Source organism: Octopus sinensis, linkage group LG11 (assembly GCF_006345805.1).
Source record: "Octopus sinensis linkage group LG11, ASM634580v1, whole genome shotgun sequence".
NCBI lineage: Eukaryota > Metazoa > Mollusca > Cephalopoda > Octopoda > Octopodidae > Octopus > Octopus sinensis.
In genome coordinates, this window is record NC_043007.1 from 27,972,659 (window position 1) to 27,995,693 (window position 23,035).

The 23,035-nt window shown below is 35.3% G+C and overlaps 1 protein-coding gene across 1 annotated transcript in view; it reads left to right on the top strand.

Annotated features, from left to right (window-relative positions):
- The first annotated feature begins 1,090 nt into the window (after nucleotides 1-1,090).
- Nucleotides 1,091-23,035, top strand: part of LOC115217297 (testis-specific serine/threonine-protein kinase 1-like) — a 42,680-nt gene continuing 20,735 nt past the window's right edge. The window contains exons 1-2 of the mRNA XM_036507263.1: nucleotides 1,091-1,647; nucleotides 13,721-13,869. Of these exons, the coding sequence (XP_036363156.1) occupies nucleotides 1,360-1,647; nucleotides 13,721-13,869 (437 nt within the window). The 5' untranslated portion in view covers nucleotides 1,091-1,359. The remainder of the gene's footprint in view (nucleotides 1,648-13,720; nucleotides 13,870-23,035) is intronic.

Sequence of the window (23,035 nt, forward strand, 5' to 3'; positions counted from 1 at the left end):
AGAAAGAAAAGAAACGTCTTCTGACTTCGATTGGTGGGAACAGTTTTGGTTTATATGAGATGCCGCCTGGTATTAGTCCAATCATTTCTTTGGGTTCTGATTTCTTGATAGAAGCCGTGATCCATCGCTCAGAAACATTATTTGTTCCTTGGTTAGTGTTTGGCACTTGGTTGTAGACTTAATTCGTTGCTTATTTTCCAACCGCCACCTGGTCTTAGCGTGTCTTTAGAGAATTTGCTGCGTGGCGCATTTGTGTTAGATTTAATCCATCGCCCAACTTAATGTCACAACCAATTTTTTCTGTTGCCATTAGCGAAGCTCCTGTATTGCAGTATTCTGAGAAAGTCTCCAGTTTGATGATAGCAATTTCCATTTATCCCTGCAGTCTGGATAACTCATTCTTTCTTGACTAATAGATAAATAAATAACTTTTCAGGTTTCGCGGCTCATCTTCCCTCTCAAGATGCCGAGATAAATTTGCACAAATCTTCTTATTAAATTGTTAATAAAACCGTATTTGGTTCAATGTTTGCATGAACGTACAGTGTCGGTGACTTTCAATAACTACTAGAGTACCAATATATAGTATGTCTTGTATAAAAGCAGGTAGCTTATGATGCCACGTTTAAAATATATTTAATCAACAGGAAGAAAAAATACAGCATCGTCAACAGACAGGAATATGTTTACATGCGGGACTATATTTATATTTACACCGGTTTAAAACCTGTTGTCTTTTCATGGACTGCTCCTCTATGTTTCGTATTTTAGAGCTCCGACGAATACAGAGGGATAAGTACTGAAATTCGTAAGAGCAAATATATATCATAGAATATGACACGCCAGCATGACTGCAGTCCAACGACTGAAACCAGTAAGAGATTAAAGGAATAGAGGAATGCCGGAATGTTTATCAATCACATCAGTGACATTCTGCTATAAAGCAAGCTAAATAGGGAAGCTGTGCCAAGTCTCAGCAAATAGAGATAACAGTTTGCTATGACGTCATAAAAGAAAGAAAAGCAACTCTTGATGATACGAAGAAAAAGAGAAAAAAAGATGCGTTAAATTAAAATTTATAGAAGTATTGTATTTTTTTTTTATTTCGCCTTACTGTTTATTATTAAATTAAATTTATTTATTTTTTATTGTTCGTTTCATAAAAAATATGGAAGCGAAATGATTTTCTCTGGTTACAAATTCGATATTTTCGAAATTTTCGATCAAACAAGTACAAACGTAAACGGAAATATTTGTCTAAAAGCCATCGCCATCTTCGACCAAAAAGAAAAGGAACCGCCACCTTTATTACTCACAACCGAAATGACAAAATGTCATGTTTATCACTGTGTGTAAATCATGACTGCTGAATCGAAAAACAGCAAAGCTTCACGATTTATTGAGGATTCGTCAATAGAGATAAGCGGATATAAATTTGGCCCTACCATTGGTCACGGATCGTATAGTAAAGTTAAACTGGGCTTTAGTGAGAACGAGCGCAAAAAGGTTGCCATCAAAATCCTTGATTTGACTAAAATTCCGTCTGAATTCAGGGATCGGTTTCTACCAAGAGAGATTGAAATAGTTCAAGCGGTTAAACATCCAAACATAGCTAATGTGTATGAGATTCTCACCATCGAAAAAAAGGTTAGTTCATTTATATATCAATTCTTATACATATACATCCATATATACACAAATACCTAATCGTTTTGAGTACTAGTATGTTAGCTCCCTTCTCATCGCCCATTTACGTATGGGTGTGCACACGCATGTGCATCGATTTTCATATATATATATATATATATATATATATTATATATATATATATATATATATATATATATATATATATATATATATATATATATATATGTTTTAGCCTTCGAATGACGCCATCCCGCTGGCTAAGCGAGCAGGCCAACAGAAGAAAGAGTGAGAGAAAGAGTGGTGAAATAGTACAGCAGGGATCACCACCCTCTGCCGGAGCCTCGTGGAGCTTTTAGGTGTTTTCGCTCAATAAACATTCACAACGCCCGGTCTCGGAATCGAAACCGCGATCCTACGACCGCGAGTCCGCTGCCCTAACCACGCGTTGTGACCAGCGATGTGTAACTACATCTGATCGACTGGTCGGTCACGTGATCACGTGATATACATATATATATATATATATATATATACGACGAACGGCAACGTGAAACTCAGAGTAACAGGTTTTGTTGAATTTTCTGCTGCTTTAAATAAAGCATATTACTCTACCACTGGTATTTGAGTACTCTTTTTTCCACCTTGTTTCACATTTATGTGTTTACTCCGGTATATATATATATATATATATTATATATATATATATATATATATATATATATATATATATATAATATATATATATATAATATATAATATATATATATATATATATATATATATATATGTACATTTTATATGCGCGTTGATTAATATTTATCATATAATTAATAAAACTGTTAAAACAATCGTAAACGAATATAACAGACACGCACTGTCTCAGCTCACTTCTCTTGTATGTAATGTATAATATATATATATATTATTGATGAAGTTGTTTAGGGGTAGAGTCATATTTAGGGTTACGGTTACGCCGAAACTGGTGGTGTGTGTATATATATATGATTGATGAAGGTGTTTAGGGGTAGGGTTATATTTAGGGCTACGGTTACGCCGAAAACTGTTGATGTGCGTATTTATTTATGACTTTGGTTGATTCAGCCTGTTATAAGTGCCTGTCGGTGCAACTAACAGTTGCAAGCAGATGACAAGACCAAAATAAAATATTGTTAATCTTTCCCGTAAGGCTGAATTTGAACTCAGAACGTAACGGCAGACGAAATACCTATTTCTTTACTACCCACAATGGGCTAAACTCAGAGAGGACAAACAAGGACAGACATAGGTATTAAGTCGATTACATCGATCCCAGTGTGTAACTGGTACTTATTAAATCAACCCCGAAAGGATGAAAGGCAAAGTTGACATCGGCGGAATTTGAACTCAGAACGTAGCAGCAGACGAAATATCTATTTCTTTATTACCCACAAGGGACTAAACACAGAGGGGACAAACAAGGACAGACATAGGTCTTAAGTCGATTACATCGACCCCAGTACGTAACTGGTACTTAATTTATCGACCCCGAAAGGATGAAAGGCAAAGTCGACCTCGGCAATATTTGAACTCAGAACGTAGCAGCAGACGAAATACCGCTAAGCATTTCTCCCGGCGTGCTAACGATTCTGCCAGCTTACCCCCCCCCCCCCTTTTGGTGATTGATATTAATCAAAGGTAAGTCAGTGAGTTGGCAGAATCGTTAGCATGCCGGACAGAATGTTTAGCGGCATTTCTCTCGAATCTTTACGTCTTCAGTTCAAATTCCGCCGAGGCCGAATTTGCATTTAATCCTTTCGCGTTCGATGAAATAAAACACTAGCTGAGTCATAGGGTCCATGTAAACAACTGTGCCACAAATTCAAAATTTCAAGCTTTGTGTGAAAAGTAGACAGGATTTTAATCAGATGCGCATCGCTTCTGAAGAATAAAAATAATAAAGGCGCAGGAGTGGCTGTGTGGTAAGTAGCTTGTTTACCAGCCACATGGTTCCGGGTTCAGTCCCACTGCGCGGCACCTTGGGCAAGTGTCTTCTACTATAGCCTCGGGCCGACCAAAGCCTTGTGAGTGGATTTGGTAGACAGAAACTGAAAGAAACCCGTCGTATATATGTATATATATATATATATATATATATTATATATATATATATATGTGTGTGTGTGTGTGTGTGTGTGTGTGTGTGTGTGTGTGTGTTTGTGTGTCTGTGTTTGTCCCCCTAGCATTGCTTGACAACCGATGCTGGTGTGTTAATGTCCCCGTAACTTAGCGGTTCGGCAAAAGAGACCGATAGAATAAGTACTGGGCTTACAAAGAATAAGTCCCGGGGGTCGAGTTGCTCGAATAAAGGCGGTGCTCCAGCATGGCCGCAGTCAAATGACTGAAACAAGTAAAAGAGTAAAAGAGTAAAGAGTAGATATTTTAAAACCCTGTGTTTCTGAAAGAAATCCTTATTATAAAGGAGGGACGGAAGAAGAAAACGTCTTTGAGAATATAGTAATATAAGGATCACTCCGTCGGTTGCGACGACGAGCGTCACAGCTGATACGATGAATGGAACAGCTTGCTCGTAAAATTAACGTGCAAGTGGCTGAGCACTCCACAGACACGTGTACCATTAACGTAGTTCTCAGAGAGATTCAGCGTGATACAGAATGTGACACGGTTGGCTCTTTGAAATACAAGTACAACTCATTTTTGCCAGCTGAGTGAACTGGAGCAACGTGAAATAAAGTGTCTTGCTCAAGGACACAACGCGTCGCCGGGAATTGAACTCACGACCTTACAATCGTGAGACGAATGCCCTAACCACGAAGCCACCAGCTTTCACAGCAATATACAATAACACTTGACTTTATATCTTTTTTCATCTTTCCTTAGTAATGCAGCCGGTTTAATTGACTTTTTCTTGTACACAATTCTACCCCACCACACACACACACACACATGCACACACATACACGCATTCGAATGTCTAGCTTTGTATCTATGGCAGTAATTATTACCTTATTATAAATTGGTTTATTAACGAGTTTATTAGCATAGTTCATTCTGATTGCTTTTTTCTTATACTTAAGTGAGATTCAACAGCGTAGAGAAAACTTAAGACGTAATCATATATAATAATTTCATTTATGCTAATACTTGTACAGACATTTCGGGCACCGTTCTAAAAGGAACTGACTAATTTTCGTACAATTAGATTCTCAAACACCTTCGCGCTAATCAAACAAAAACGCAATTATGGCTTCAGTGTTACCTGCCGAAAAACTGTTGATATTTTGGTGATAAGGCTTTTAGGGATAATGTGTTATATGGACCCTATCTTTAACCTTTTATCAGTTACGCTTTACCTATTTCAGTAGAAGGCGCAATGGCCCAGTGGTTAGGGCAGCGGACTCGCGGTCGTAGGATCGCGGTTTCGATTCCCAGACCGGGCGTTGTGAGTGTTTATTGAGCGAAAACACCTAAAGCTCCACGAGGCTCCGGAAGGGGATGGTGGTGATCCCTGCTGTACTCTTTCACCACAACTTTCTCTCACTCTTACTTCCTGTTTCTGTTGTACCTGTATTTCAAAGGGCCGGCCTTGTCACTCTCTGTGTCACGCTGAATATCCCCGAGAACTACGTTAAGGGTACACGTGTCTGTGGAGTGCTCAGCCACTTACACGTTAATTTCACGAGCAGGCTGTTCCGTTGGTCGGATCAACCGGAACCCTCATCGTCGTAACCGACGGAGTGCTTCCACATCCACCTATCTATTTCAGTCGTTAGATTGCTGCCATATTGGGCTAGTTCTTCTTTGGTCGTGAACACACTAACACCGGTTGTCAAACGGTGGTGGAGGACAAGCTCAGCCACCATCTTGTGTACGGAACGCCAATGTTTGGCGGCAGGTTCCGGAAGCTGTCCCTCGCTTGACTACAGCTTATGCACGTTAGGATTGTTAAAACATCTCTCCTTCAAAATGTAAGAATGTTGAAAGCTCTCTGTATTATTCTTTTACTTGTTTCAGTCATTTGACTGCGGCCATGCTGGAACACTACCTTTAGTCGAACAAATCGACCCCGGGACTTATTCTTTGTAAGCCTAGTACTTATACTATCGGTCTCTTTTGCCGAACCGCTAAGTTACGCGGACGTAAACACACCAGCATCAGTTGTCAAGCGATGGTGGGGGGGACAAACATAGACACACAAACATATATATACACACACACACACGTATACATATACATATATACGACGGGCTTCTTTCAGTTTCCGTCTATCAAATCCACTCACAAAGCTTTGGTCTACCCGAGGCTGTAGCAGAAGACACTTGCCTAAGGTGCCACGCAGTAGGAATGAACCCGGAATCATGTGGTTGGTAAGCAAGCTACTTACCACACAGTCACTCCTGCGCCTCCAAATATTTAATCAGATTTGAAATTGTGTGTTAAACATCTCACCTATTTCGAAACACGTATATCGTTAATTTGGGAAGATGTATAACCAGGAATCATTCAGTTCTGGAAAATATTCGGAGTATATTATGAAATATTCGAAACCCATCGTATATATATATATGTATATATTTATATGTCTGAGTCTTTGTGTCTGGGCTTGTTCCCCATCACCACTTGGCAACCGGTGTTAGTGTGTTTACGTTGCCGTAATCTAGTGGTTCGGTAATGAAGCCCCATCGAATAAGGACCACGCTTTGAAAAAGATAAGTAATGGGATCGATTGATAGTTAGATATTATTTTAAAAAGTCCAACTGTGTTTCTAACAACCATTCTCAGCAGGCTAGCCTGATGAGGATAGTACTTTAGACGTCGACGGTCCCACTGTGGAACAACTGAGGAGGGCTGCTAAACCCAGCAGGACTAAACGCAAGATCTGTCAGAAAAGACGGATGAGCTGTGTGTAGGTTCAATAACTATCTAATATCACTGTCCCCTAGGAATTCCTGGTTCGTGTCCAGCGTGCTGGAATCTACTGAGAGGGAGACACCCCTCATTTTCGTTAAAACGTGTCTCTCGGAGATCGCTCTAGTATAAAATCAGATATGCAGGGAATAGAAGTGGACGTTTTGGAAATCTTTTGCAGGCGCTCAAGATCATGCCGTACCCACATTCCGAAGCTTGCGACCCGGATAGACACTTGATATTTTGCCTCGGCTTCTCTCTCGATCATGTCAATAGGGTGAAGAGTTTTCTTGAGATGTCGTGCAAGATTTATTGAACCGGACATTTGCACAAACATTGCTGACATTTTGCATGGGTAATGGTCAGTGATAGTCTTCCTCGGTCACGAGTGGACAGCTCTCTTTACTCTTTTACTTGTTTCAGTCATTTGACTGCGGCCATGCTGGAGCACCGCCTTTAGTCGAGCAAATCGACCCCAGGACTTATTCTTTGTAAGCCCAGTACTTATTCTATCGGTCTCTTTTGCCGAAGCGCTAAGTGACGGGTACGTAAACACACCAGCATCGGTTGTCAAGCAATGCTAGGGGGACAAACACAGATACACAAACACATACGCATACATATATATATACATATATACGACAGGCTTCTTTCAGTTTCCGTCTACCAAATCCACTCACAAGGCATTGGTCGGCCCGGAGCTATAGCAGGACACACTTGCCCAAGGTGCCACGCAGTGGGACTGAACACGGAACCATGTGGTTGGTTAGCAAGCTACTTACCACACAGTCACTCCTTTTAAAAGAAGCATCTATTTACAAGACTGGAATAAAAAGCCTAAATCCTTCTTCTCTCCGCCTCTCTTTCTCTCATTTTCTTTCTCTTTTTCTTTCTGCGTATAATGACACGCGTGTATAGACGTACACAGATGCATGCTGTATATCGATTCGAAGATTATTATATAAGTCACAACACTCAGACACGTTGTATTATGTTGAATATTTCGATTATGTCCTCGATGCCTTTCCATAGATTTTCACATATAAAGTAAAACTGCAAAAAAAACACAAACGTGGTGATAAGCAGATTTACGAAAGATGCCCTCAGGGTTTGCATCCGAGGGATTTACATTTTACTCGACTTCTTTCTTTCGTTTCATTCATATCATTTATTTACTTATTTATTTTTCACTATAGAATTCCATAAAGTATGAGATACCGTTCAGGGAAACAGAATATCTCTTTATAACAATTATATAGCAGAATTCTAACCACCGAAAGCATTCACGCAACGCATTCAATGCGCGAGTAACACACACACACACACACACACACACATACACACACACACACACGCACACACATACACACACATACATACACACATACGCACTTAGACGCACAAAGACACAAATACACACGCTCAAGCACACACACACATATACAAACAACATGCTGAAGCAAAAATTGTCTTCGAGATCTTGGGGACTCCCTTTATAACCATCAACACGGGCGAATATATGTGCATGTCTATAACAAAATAAAAGGGTCGCTTTTTGGCCTTTGGTTTCTAATCGCTAATAAGCCACCCTTTTCATTTGTTGTTTACACTTTAACCGTTTTCAAAAATCAGTACATAATTTGAACTGTTTTTCTTATAAGTTCGGCGAAGGAAGTTGGGTTTAACCCTAGGCGTTAAAAGTCTCTGATGAGAATTAAGGTGGTCTACACCAATATTTGAAATCGCGATACAGCTATATACTCTGGGGTCTTGCCTCCTTTGTCTAATTAGCACTCGCCTCTACACTCAATGTCTATGTCTATATATATATCTCCACATGGTCAACTCATACGCGGTAAATATGTGTGTATGTGCAAGTATATCGATTGAATGTACGCACGTATATATATATATATATATATATATATATATATATAATATATATATATATATATATATATATATATATATATATGTATATGTATGTATGTATTATGTATGTATGTCATTGTTCAGTTTTATTTGAAGATTTCTTACCAATAGAGAAAGAGCTGGTTTCTAACCTAGATTCAAGGCTCCTTCATTAGAATTTCAACATCAACAACAGGGTAATTTTTTATGTATGTATATGTGCCGATTGGTATGTTTTGTTTTATGCACGTATTCTCATGCATATAATTACATATCTAGACATGCTCATATATATTTAAATGATAATCTTCTGGAAAGTCTTATATATTTTTACAGTTCCAGTGATGGATTGGATCTGTGTGGGTATGTATGTATGTACGTATGTATGTATGTGTGTATGTATGTATTTATGTATGCATAGACATATAGGGCAAACAGCCGATGCTTTAGTACATCAGTGATCAAAATCATAAAGACGACTGCTGCGAGGGTGATTTGTTAGCTTTCTTTTACATCTATAGAAGGAAATGTAAAAATATCAGGTTGTTCGGAAAGTCCGCAAAGTGTACTTTAAGCTCAATAAAACAATAAGGAATTTTAGACATTCTCTCATCTTTATTCATTCAAGTAATTCCCATTGTTTTCTATGACCTTAGCAGGCAATTTCAGTATTCCATCGGCATAAAACACAGTTGCTTTTGAGAAAAATAAGTCATATATGTGGGTTTTGACTCTCTCTGAATCATTAAATGATTTTTCTTTTAGAAGGTTCTGCAGAGACGGAAACAAATAATAGTTAGATTGTGCAATGTCAGGGGAGTATGATAGACGGGGAATGAGACCCTTCCCAAATCCATGCGACTTTGTGTGGGTATCCAAAGACACATGTGATCTGGCATTGTCCTGGTGGAACTCAACCCCTTTCCTGGTGCAGTTCTCTGGCCTCAGCTTCTTGATCTCTTGATTCAAGTTTGCTAGCTGGCAGCACTAAACATCAGCATTAATAGTCTAATTTTGTAGGAGTAGCTCGTAGTAAATAATGCCTTTGAAATTCTACAAATCATGACATCTTTGGAATGGATATTCTGCTTCGGTAGCTGTTTTGGAGGATCCTCACGCAAACTCCAGGATTTCTTTCTCTCTATATATTATCGTAAACAATCCATTTTTCATCTTCAGTTACCTGTTGTTTCAAGAAAGGCTTCTTTTCATTGCGTTTCAGAAGCGTTTCCCAGATGGAATACCGGTGCATGCAGTTTTATTCTGACAGTTTTGTGAGGCACCCAAACATCATAGCGAGAAACATCCAATATACACTAACTTTTCATGAACGGTATTTCCAGAAACTTCCAACTTCTCTGCAAGTTCTCTAGTCGTAATATTCGAGTTTCCTACAATGGTTATCTTCAAATTCTTGTTATCTTAGGTCGAGGATCTTCCACAGCGACTGTCAATTTTTAAGCTCAACTCAGCATGTCTAAATTTTGAAAAACCATCTTCGAACAGTTGATTCACCTACAGTAACTTAACCATAAACTCCACAATTGGTTTTCCACTTTTCCACAGCATTTTCACCTATTTTGAAGAAGAAATGCATTATGTGGCAAATAAGCATCTTTTGGTTACGCATTTCAAATGGCGATTAGATTTGAAAGAATTAAAATATATTCTGATAAGCTTCAATATGCAAGCAATTCTGAAGTATGCGTCAGACTAAGATTAGATTATTGCACGATGGGCTTAAAGACACAAATCCTGAAACCGCTCAGTACTTTCCGGACAACCTGATAGTTTTATCCATGTTTTTATTTATACGATTTTATTGAAGTCTGCTGTATCGTGACTGGCTGACATTTTGATAGATATTCACCAATCAGTTTTATGCCGAAGATACAAATTGCATTATATATTTAATTGCTGTATATTTTCATTTTTCGTTAATAAATATCTTTATTTTTTATTAGTTTTTTTACATTGTTATTTTTACCACCAGATGCACCATTTATGTTTAAACACACACACACAATTTACAACCAATATTATTAGTTATTGTCATTATTAAGACGGCGAACTGTCAGAATCGTTAACGCAGCGGTATTTCGTCTGTCTTCAGGTTCTGGGTTCAAATTCTGCCGAGGTTGACTTTGCTTTTCATCCTTTGGGGGTCGATAAATTAAGTACCAGTGAAATACTGGTGTCGATGTACTCGACTAGTCTCCTCCCTGCAAATCTCCGACCTTGTGACTTTAGTAGAAAGAATTCTTCCTCCTCTTCTTCTTCTTCTTCTTACTATTATTATTATTATTAATATTATTATTATTATCATTATTATTATTATTGTTATTATTATTATTATTATTATTATTATTATTATTATTATTATTATTATTATTATTATTATTATTATTATTATTATTATTATTATTATTATTATTATTATTATTATTATTATTATTATTATTATTAAGCAACAAGAAGAGCGTGATGCAATTAGTAATAGAGATTGTCTTTGTTTATTGAACAGAACGAATTGAACGATATTTCATTAGATTGTCTGTCTCCCTCGGAGTTCAAAATGTAAAATAAAACAAACAAAAAAATATGGAAAACGCAGATAAGCAAATTCAAAAGATGGACGCGAATATTCTGCGTTCATTTTCAAATGAAATACCATCATCGGCTTTCGCTATTTCACAAACGGTTACAAGGAAAAAGAAGAAAAAGAAAGAGAAAGGGAAAAAAAGAATACAGAAAAGAGAACATGTGAACGTGATGATGAAGAAGATGATGATGATGATGATGATGATCACTATCATCATCATCTTCATCCTATATGATAATCATCATGACAAAGGGAAGAAGAAATACATTCCTCTCAGGCGTCAGGTTGGCAATTCAAAAATGTATTAGTCCTCTTGCATTTTGAGAACTGAAAGTGTAGAAGAATGAGAAAGTTTACTAAGAATAGGCACTCTCATGTCTTCCTCGGAATTACAGCCGCTTGATATAAAAATGTTCGGCTCATCCCATCGAATTACTGTTATTGTGCCTGACGTTATACCTACATCCATTGAATTATTTTATTTGATTGTTCTGTTACATAACCAGCGTAAATCAATTTGTGTATGGAGCATTCCGCAGCGTACACTAAATAGGAATCTTTAAACGCCCCAATCTTCTGTGTAAATTATAACATGTCTGATATGATTTCTGATGGAATTCACTCATGGTGCTGCACAATAAACAGGACTTACCTCTCTTGGAACTGTTTTTCGGTGTGAATCGTTCAGAAAATCCAAGATTTTCTCGGGGTTAGAGGTAGTGGGGGATAGTTCTTTTTCATTTTTTATGTGTCTGAAGATTACAATAGGCAGTTTTGGGAATATTTAATAGGAACAAGGACATTTTTTAAATACAATATAAGTAACTCCTTGACGTACCAGTTAAAACAATCTTTTGTACTTCTTGCAGGGATGGTAAGCCAGGGATCATTCTCCGATAATATTCAGTTCCTTTTTCTATTATTTCCAATGCTCCTCCAATCTTCAGTTCTGTAACTGCCTTGAAATGCCACATGTTTTCGATTTCAATGCGCAAATCTTAATATTTTCTGAGCATGTCAAATTCATTTGCCGAAATATTATAATCACAAAGAATGAACACTCATGACGATCAATAAACAGATTTTATTATTTTGGTCTTCTTCTTCTTCTTCTTCTTCTTCTTATTATTATTATTATTATTATTATTATTATTATTATTATTATTATTGTTGTTGTTGCTGTTGTTGTTATTATTATTTACCTTCACTCTGCATATTTGTTATAATCACTTGCCGAAGCACACCCGGCGTCCTAGGGCGAGTGAAGGATAAAATAATAATAATAATAATAATGATAATAATAATAATAATAAGGTGCATTAGGCATGATAAAAAAATATTCAGACAAATACATAACAAAAACACCAGGACTTACAAACACATATAACATACAGAAAATTGCACTACTAGGCACTGCCCACATCCTACGCAGAACACTTTCCATACAATAACCATCAGAGCATCACAACAAATCACAGCACATACCCAAGGCACACAGAGCTGCGCTCGGTAGTGAAGTGAAAGCACGCTATAAAAACAAAACTACTGAATAATAATAATAATAATAATAATAATAATAATAATAATAATAATAATAATAATAATAATACTAATAATAATAATAATAATAATAATAATAATAATAATAATAATAATAATGATGATGATGATGATGATGATGATGATAATAATATTTTAAGTATTGGTTTGAAATCCACTTATCATTAAATAATAACAAACCCTGATCATAACACTTTTAAATGATTTCTCTGTTCGAATTTTATTTCTTTACACTTAAACGAAGACCTTCTTCCCATAATGCCTTGTTTCGTTGGTTTTATATCCTTTTCGTTTCACACAAACTATAGCTTTGCTTGGTCGCATCATTATCCAACCAGTTTCTTCTCTCACATCATTAAGATGTCCATAAATGCAATATCCGTAAGTTATGCTATATTTAGATTTCCTTAATGGTTAAATAATTAACTAGATTGAAAGAAATTAGTAAACCAGTATCTCCCCCCCCTTTTCCTGTGTCTGTCGTTTTGTTGATGTTATTTCGTTGTTTTATGGGGTTTTTTTGTTATTCTTTTTCGTTTGATTTAGCCCCAGGTCAAGCCTGATGGTACGGACCTATGATCTAAGATGTTACGTCTACGACTACCCTGTCCTTTTTAGAGAGTATTCTAGTGCCTCCTGAACTTTTAGAAGACGCTAAAGACAGATGACAAGATGTTATTTGAAGAATATTCGACTGCTATTTCTAGTGAAACGACCACTGAAGGAGTGTCTCATTAAATCACCTGCCATTGTATCTATTTTTATTGATATCGATTACCTCCAGGTCTAAACCTTAATTGAGCAAACCAGCGATCGAATATTTTTCAACTTTGGCCGTCCTGTATTTATTATGTGAAGGGAGAACAGAATCACGTTATCCGAAATGAATTCTTTGAAGGCATTAGCGTGAATTTTGAGAAACAGATTTGTCTAGCTTTGTCTGTTATTTCTAGCTGCCCTACCAAGTAGAGACTCCGTCATTGTTTACGCCTGTTGATGTTACTTGCATATGTTTTAAATAATGAACACGTCATATATCTTATTATAAGTTTCATTTTTCTAGCAATGATGTGTCGTAACTTTAATCACAGACATTTATTATCATGGAGTTTGCAAGTCATGGCACACTGCTGGAGTATATCAATTTGAGAGGGAGTTTAAGCGAGAATCATGCCAGAAAAATGTACATGCCCATAGTAAACGCCGTAGATTACCTTCATAGGAACCTCATTGTGCACAGGTAAGTAAGTATTATGAATTCTCGCTCTTGCTAAGGAGGTTAGTGGGCTGGCAGAATGGATAGTAGACACCAGGAAAATAGCGATAGATTGTCAGAAATGCGAGAGCGACAGACGAAATGGCGGTAGATTATTAAAAGACGGTATGAAGTAAGAAAAGAGCCCAACAAAATATTCAGTTATATTAAGATACCTTTATGCTCAGAGTACCAACGAAGCCCAAGATGACTTTGCCTGTCACTTACCAGGGGTCGATAAAATAAGTTTCCCAAATGCACTTTGCCAGGCAAATGAAATGGTCTCAAATTGCGAGATGAAACTAAAATAATTACAGCGTGGAAGACGTATTAGTCACTCACAAACACGCAAAAACTCTAAACTACACTTTAACAGTTATTTTGCGAGAAATGTTTCCGTCGCGCCTACTGCAACCTGGTCACTGACACGGTTGGAAAACAACTTAGTTATTGGTCAGCCTTAATTGATTATATTCACGTACAAAATGTGTGATTTTGTCCTGTTATAAATTATTATGGTTATTATTGTTAATTTTATTGCTGTAATGAGTTTATTGTTTTTTCTACTACATATAAACCTCGATCAATTTGATCCGGAAGATAGGACTGTGTCACATCCTTCCAAGACGTTGCAGACCATCTAAAACCAGCGAAAATTTTATAGTTGATATTTCGCTAGAACAGTTGCAAAATGATGGCTGCATGCGAAACATTCCAAGGGGATGACATTCTACGAGGGAATAATAGGGTGAAGCGGTTAGTACGAAGTTAATAGAGAGGGGTAAAGGAAACGAAAGTGAGTCGAGTGAGAGAGAGAAGGATGGGTGCATGTGATTCACAAACTCACCGGCTGCGAGGGGTGATACAAAAGATAAAGAGAGGAGACAGAAAGTTCGCAAGAAAGTAGGTGGAATGATTCTTAATAACTTCTGTTTGATTTGATGTACGATACTAGGTTTCATAAATATAGGATATAGTTGTTTATTATATATATATATATATATATATAATATATATATATATTATAGTTTAACAATTAAGGATATCTCTTAATAAGGGATCTTAACAAGAAATTATCGGGTAGCTAGCGTGAAAACCTCATAAAAGAAAAGAATTCGAAAATAATTTTTTTCTTGAACAACAATTAATTATATCTATATTGTATAGAGGGCATATTACACATAAATGCCTCACACTAGGAGGGACAAAGTCATTACTACCAAAATTATACTAATCATACCCAAATGCAGTTTTTCAAAGCAAGACATTAAAAAATGAATTTAGTTCTGTATCACCGTGATTTCACATTCAACTTACCCTAATGATCGTCAGCAGAACTGATTCTGAACACATCATAAATAACTACCAACCTTACGTAGCGAAGACGAACAGACAACTGCTCACTCCGGCCAAGCACATGGAATGTTTATAAATCATATATCCGGTAAATGGCGGGCTTTTACGAACTGCATGTCGGGTAATGAAAAGTATTTCGGAATAAGTTTAACAATATATATATATATATATATATATATATATATATATTATATATATATATATATATATATATATATATATATATATATAAATAAATGAAAGAATGGAGTTGAACGACGATTTAACAAAATTCCTTTATTCTCGACATATGTTCGAAGGCTGCATATTCTTAATAGCCTTCGAAACATATGTCGAGAATAAAGGAATTTTGTTAAATCGTCGTTCAACTCCATTCTTTCATTTATTTGTATTAAAAAAAAAAACACAAAAATTTCCACACGAAAGCACGTGATCTCTGCTCTGGGCATGTAGCTTAAACGTGTTTTTCTGACGTGAATTTGCTACCCAGGTATCGGTTAACCGAATTATCCATACTAAGATAATTCATTCAACTACTTATATATATATTATATATATATATATATATAATATATAATATATATATATATTCGATATTAAGAAGGGAAAAATTGCTATTTATTATTTTCGTTTCTGCCTTTATGACGGAAATTTATTTTCACATGATTCCGAATATGTTGTAATAGCAAAGAAGGCAACTTCTGCCCCCGGGGAAGACAGGAATGAAAATACAAAGATTTTGCATATGGAGGTAATTTTTCAAATAACAGTAGATACAATTTAAGTTAACCAGAACGACAACAATACAAAATTTAACAGTGAAAAACCCTATAAGAGTAATGTAGCGATTGTAACAACACAACCGTGAATTTTTTTCACGGTCGCGTATCTGAGACACAGAATCACTAAATTTCACAGAAATCGCTCAAACTTAACCTCTTTAGATATAAAGGGCTCATAAAATAATATGGAGTATATATATTAAAGGAGTTAGGCTAAAAACGTGTTTCCAATATGCTTGAAATCAATGTCTAGGCACTAGAAAACTTTTAGATTTTTAGTGTCTCGGCATTAATTTCAAGCATGTTGGAAACAGGTGTTTCGCTTTGCTCCTTTGATATAGATATATAATTATTAATTCTATATATATATATACATATATACGACGGGCTTCTTTCAGTTTCCGTGTACCATATCCACTCAGAATGCTTTGGTCGGCCCGGGGCTATAGTAGACGTCACTTGTCCAAGGTGCCGCGCAGTTGGATTGAACCCAGAACCATGTGATTGGGAAGTAAGCTTTTTACTCCACTGCCACTCCTGCATCTATGTCTCTGTGCGTGAGAGAAAGAGAGAATATTATGTATGTATTTTTGTATGGGCAGTGAGAGACAGTCATATGTATAGCTGCATACATAGGTACATACATACATACATACTACATACATACATACATACATACATACATACATACATACATACATATAGCGGTTTGGCAAAAGAGACCGATAGAATAAGTACTGGGCTTCCAAAGAATAAGTCCCGGGGTCGATTTGTTCGACTAAAGGCGGTGCTCCAGCATGGCCACAGTCAACTGACTGAAACAAGTAAAAAAGTAAAGAGTAAAAGAGTATGTGTTATTGTGTGTGTGTGTGTGTTCAAGAAGGAGTAGAATACTCTGAAAAACTTGTATGGCAAATATTTATTTTTAAAATAGTTATCGATGGATGCGTCCTGTACCCTCTGTATCTCTATATCCAACCGGTTTCATTTCGTCAAGGAAAATTATCGTAGGCAAACAATTGGCGTTGTTTTAATTTCATGTCAAAAACTTTTTTACTGTTAACATGCTAGGTATTACATGAAGTATGCAAAGTTCTTAGGGATAATAATAATAATAATAATAATAATAATAATAATAATAATAATAATAATAATAATAATAATAATAAGAAGAAGAAGAAGAAGAAGAAGAAGAAGAAGAATCGTTTCATATTTTGGCACAAGGCCAGTATACTTCGGGGAAGGGAATAAGGCGATTACGCAAACCCCAGTCCTTAAATTATATTCACCCCGAAAGAATGAAAGGCAAAGTCGACTTTGGCTGAATTTGAACTCAGAACGAAAAGCCGGGCAATAAGCCGCTAACCATTTTCTTCGGTGTACTAACAATTCTGCCAGCTCACAGCCTCAATGATGATGATGGTGATGATGATGAGTTATTGATGTTGTTGTTGTTGTTGTTGTTGTTGCTGGTGGTGGTGGTGGAGGTGATGGTGGTGGAGCTGGTGGTGTTGGTGGTGGTAGATTATTAATTAATTATTTATATGTAAACTCATTCATTTTACACCAGTTTTATATTTTCCGATGACTGATATCATTTAGTGAATATACTATATTCCTGTGGACAAGAGCGGATAAATAAGAGGTTTACGTTTCTTTATAGAAGTGATAATATTTCTAAATATTCAGCACACCTGTCTGTGACTTTGCTTCGATATATTTGTTTGTACCCGGAACACCGTACTTGCTGCCGATGCTGTGTCATTTTTAAAAAATTCATTCCAATGTTTTCTTGTATAATTCCCTTCACAACCTGATCCACATTTGAAAATAATTCAAATTTCCGGATGCACAGCCAAAAATGCCAGTATTATCCTTTGAACACCTTAAAATATGTTCTTGTTTTGGACCGTCCTCTTTTTCCAACTTTGTTTCTGTTCTCTTCGAATATAATTCGGCATTTGTTGACCTTCTTTATGCTGGTTATATACGTTTTATATTAGTATGCATGTGTAAAACACGATTCAGTTTGTGTCCTTTTTCGTGATTGGTACAATTAAAAAAAAATAAAATAACAGTAGAACTTTAAAACAAAATAATATTAGGATTTTTATCGGAAACAAATTTGCGTTTTTGGAACAGGTTTGAAAGCAACAATAAAGCTGAAATAATTATGAGTGTTGACTAAATTCAGTGTCAGTGGTTTTTCATTGGACTTAACGATAAAACCATTTTAGAAACACTTGGCTTTCAAAGTCGACCAAGAAAAAATATCGTTAAGCAGCATAAAGTTTAACGTGGAATTTCTAAAATTTACATCATCGAACAAAGAGAAAAATTCATGGCCATTGATTGGAAAATTCGCAATGAATTTCGGAAAAAAACAACACAAAACAAATAGAATGATATTGCTATAAAGCTTTCCAAACCTCTCCAAATTTGCTTGAATCAAAATGCATAAATGAAGAACTAAAACACACCTCATGCTTGGAAAAAAAATTGATATTTAGTTAACGATAATGAAAAAAAATTCATATTGGGAATTACACTCGACAACCTTTTTTTAGAGAAACCTTATTTCAAAACGGCTAAACTACCTACACGAAGATCAAATTATTCGACTTTTGAATAACATAAAAAAAAGGAAGAAAAAAACAATTTCTGATTTCAAAGGATATTTTCAAACTAAAAACAGGAACAAGCCTTGAAATTGTAATACATCAACATGAGGAAATTATTTTCAAGTTTAAAATGTCAACTTTTTACCAACACTGAGAAATACTCAGAGAAATAACTTTGAACTTGTCTATGAAATTCAAAAATCTACACTCACTGGTGGAGCTAGAAATAATTGAAGTTGAGACCACCCACAAAACTATGCTAATTGTATTCTATATTCTTTAAAGAGTTACAGGATTGGACCAAAGAGGAGACGGTAAAAGAAATAAAAGGAATACCTTTGCCGAAGAAAACCATTCTTCGGAATTCTTGGAAAACAAGTATATTTGCAAAATTACTAAATTGAATCCAGTCACTCTAAGATATATTTAGAACAAAATTTAAGATATTTCTGAATTTCGTGGAAGAATTATTTGATAAGGAAACGATGTGGAACCGCTTCTTAGAAACAAAAATAACCATTTTTCAATACAAGCAGAAATAAATCCGTTCGTGCTTTTTGTGGCTACTTTTTGAATTTTCCGTATAATATCATAGAAAATCGAAGATTTAAGTCACACTTCAGCCCCATTGAATCAGGAACATTTCAAGATGAAAACTAATAACAGATTAACAATGAAAGAAGCTGCTGTAAGGAATGCAAATGCATTGATATAAGATTAGAAAAAGATTGCTGTGTCTCTGCTAAGAACAAATATACGAAATGCTTAAAAATAAACAGACAGAAAACAATGAAATATCTTTACACTTCTCCTGAAAAGTATTAAACGGTAAATCACGTGTTAACTTTAAATGTAAATCTAGTCTTTACTATAATTTACCAAAATTTTACAAATGCAGGATTACGAATGAAATATGCACAAGATCTACAAGTATTTGCATTAATGTTTTATTACAAAAAGAATTTTAAATAAAAATACCTGTAAAACTGCACCATTTGGAAGTCTTAATCTGAATAATATTTTAGGCATTCAACTGAAACCAATTCTATACGATGTTGAAAGTTTTATAAGAATCAACGCAAAGATATATTGGATATTCTTCCGCAAACGGTTAATGTAAAGACCATTATTGTATCTTTCGAAAGAATTACACGAAAATCCGCACGCCCATAAAATAGAATGGAAAAAAAAAACTTTTTTTCCGGAAAGCTTTACATATGAAAAACCGGGATTTTGGTACAAAAGAAATATGTGAAGGATTGAAATTTATTTTTAAGAGTATCTACTTTATATTTTATACGATGAGGTGCAGAAAAGTTCTTGGTTTCGGGTAAATGAAAATACAGGAGAATCAGTGAAATGTGATTTTATTAAACACATTCCCTTCTCAGATTCATACATTTATTGCAGCAGTCCGTCAGTTTTTCTAAGTCCTGTAAAAGAACTCTTACGGTTGGGCCTCAAACAAGGTCCTTTAGTGATAACCTTGAAGCCAGAAACTTTTCAGCACCCCTTCGTATTAGATATTTGCACCAAAAATCAGGAGGCACAGTACCATTACCGCATCCACAAATTATACAGATTTACAAATATTTTATTTGAAAATTACAATGTTTGATTCTTCTTCGATATTAACTTCAAATTTTGGCACAAGGCCAGCACGTTCGTAGTGGGGTTTAAAGTGATTACATCGAATGCTACTTATTCTATCGAGTCCGAAAGGGATGAAAATCAAAATAAACCTCGGCGGAATTTTGAACGCAGAACGTAAACACGGAAGATATATCGCTAAGCATTTCGCCTGGCGTGCTAACGATATCGCCATCTCGCAGTCTTGAAAATGAATTCTAAAATTTTGATTTCAAATTTTGGAACAAGCAATTTAGAGAGAGAAGGGTGTAAGTCGATTACGTCGAACCCAGTGCTCAAGTGGTACTTATTTTATCGACCCCACCCCATAAGATGAAAGGCAAAGTCGACTTGTATGGAATTTGAACACAGAACATAAAGACGGATGATATGTCGCTAAGCATTTTGCCCGGCGTGCTAACGTTTCTGTCAGCTCGCCGTCCTGTAAATGACTTTTAAAGTGTTGCTAATTAGAATTGATTATGACATTTATTTTGCAGTGAAATACATCTATAAACGTTTTTGATATTTTATGTTAATAATTTGAGACAAGCATATATTACAAATTTCTAAATTCCAAACTGCATCTAAGTTCTTTATTTCGGATCACCGAAACGCAACCGAATAAATATTTCATTTGATTTAGCCACAAGAAAATATAGTTCCCGATGTAAATATTGGTTATATATGTCAACAAGAAATTTAAAATTCGCTCATCGACAAATAATATTTACCATTCTTAATAGATGGTTTGATGGAACAGGTGAAGATAATGGATGTTTGCATACGAAGACAAGCAAAACAAAAAAATATAATCCATAAATTTTAAATTGTTCGATATGACTTTACCAATAATTTTAGAATCGGCGTTGGGTTTTACAAATGCTTACAAATACATATAAAAAAATCATGAAAGAACATAAAAAAAAACTAGCTGAATTATATTCAACGATCATGGAAGCAACGTTACCATTGTTCTTGAATATTATCTGCCATTGTGCGTGCTAATTTAATAACCAGTTCTTTTATCTTAAGGCTTCGTGACAAGTCTCCCCAATTATCGTGGAAACATTCAACATCCAAATACCAAGCTCAACACCCTAGCTCTCCCCAGTAGCACAACTTTTTGGACATGCTCTGCTCTCATGTCAATTCAGATTTTTCTGATATATATATATATATATATATATATATATATATATCGAACCTGGTTGCTAGTGCTCCGAACCCCACTACAATTATTATTATTATTAAGTAGTTTTTTTATATATCGTGCTTTCACTTCTCTACCGAGCGCAGCTCTGTGTGTCTTGGATATGTGCTGTGGTTTGTTTTGATGCTCTGATGATTACTGTATATTATTATTATTATTATTATTATTATTATTATTATTATTATATTGTTATTATTATTGTTATTATTATTATTATTATTATATTATTATCATCATCATCACCTCATCATCATCATCACCATCATCATCATCATCATCATCATCATCATCACATCATCATCATCATCATCATCTCATCATCATCATCATATTATTATTATTATTATTATTATTATTATTGATTGATTGATTGATTGATTGATCGATTGATTGATTGGTGTTGTATAAGTGAGCAGTCTCATTATCAAAGTGACACTGGGGTAAAATATACGAAGCCCAGTGTATTCATCACGACTACCAGTCTGATATGGGTACACCAGGCACATACATCACAACCATATATGCGCGACATGGTTATCTCATATCAAAATAACTAGTCTTTCAGTTTCCGTCTACCAAATCTACTCATAAAGCTATATAGTAGAAGACACATGCCGAAGATCCATGTGGTTGGTAAACAAACTACTTATCACACAGCCACGCGTTGGTCAATATATAGTTTGTCTATGTGTGCATGCATACAAATATACATGTATGTATGCACTGTACGTGCAAGTATATACGTGTGCGCATGTCTAAATACTTAAATAATAAATATGTATGCATACATATATACATACATATATATATATATTATATATATATATGTATATATATATGTGTGTGTGTGTATATATATATACATATATACATACATACACACAAATATATATACATGTCTATATATATATATATATATAAACATATATATATATATATATATATATATATATATATATATATATATAAACAAAACTGTCCGACGAACGGGAACGTGAAACTCTAAGTAACAGTTTTTATATTTTAACTGCTTATTAATAAAGCATATTACTCTACCTCTGGTATACGAGTACTATTTTTCCAGCTTGTTTCATATTTATGTGCTTACTCTGCTATATATCTACATCCATCTGTCTATGTATCTATCTATCTATCTATCTATCTATCTATCTATCTATCTATCTATCTATCAATATAGATAGATAGATAGATAGATAGATAGATAGATAGATAGATAGATAGATAGATAGATAGATAGATAGATAGATAGATAGATAGATAGACAGATAGATAGATAGATAGACCACCTCTGTCCGGCACTCGCCATGGTTGATCGATAGCCACTAAACCAGTTTTTATTGTCTCTCCTTGTGTTCCTTTCTGTTGAAGAGCGTAGGCTCGAAACGTAAAAGACTTTCTCACTTCCCGCGCGTTAGACTAATACAGCTGTTTGCTGTTTACACACCCGTCTTCGTCTCTTTTTTTTGTTTGTTTGTTTGTTTGTTTATTTGTAAATTCCGTCTATATATATAATTGATTCATTGGGTACA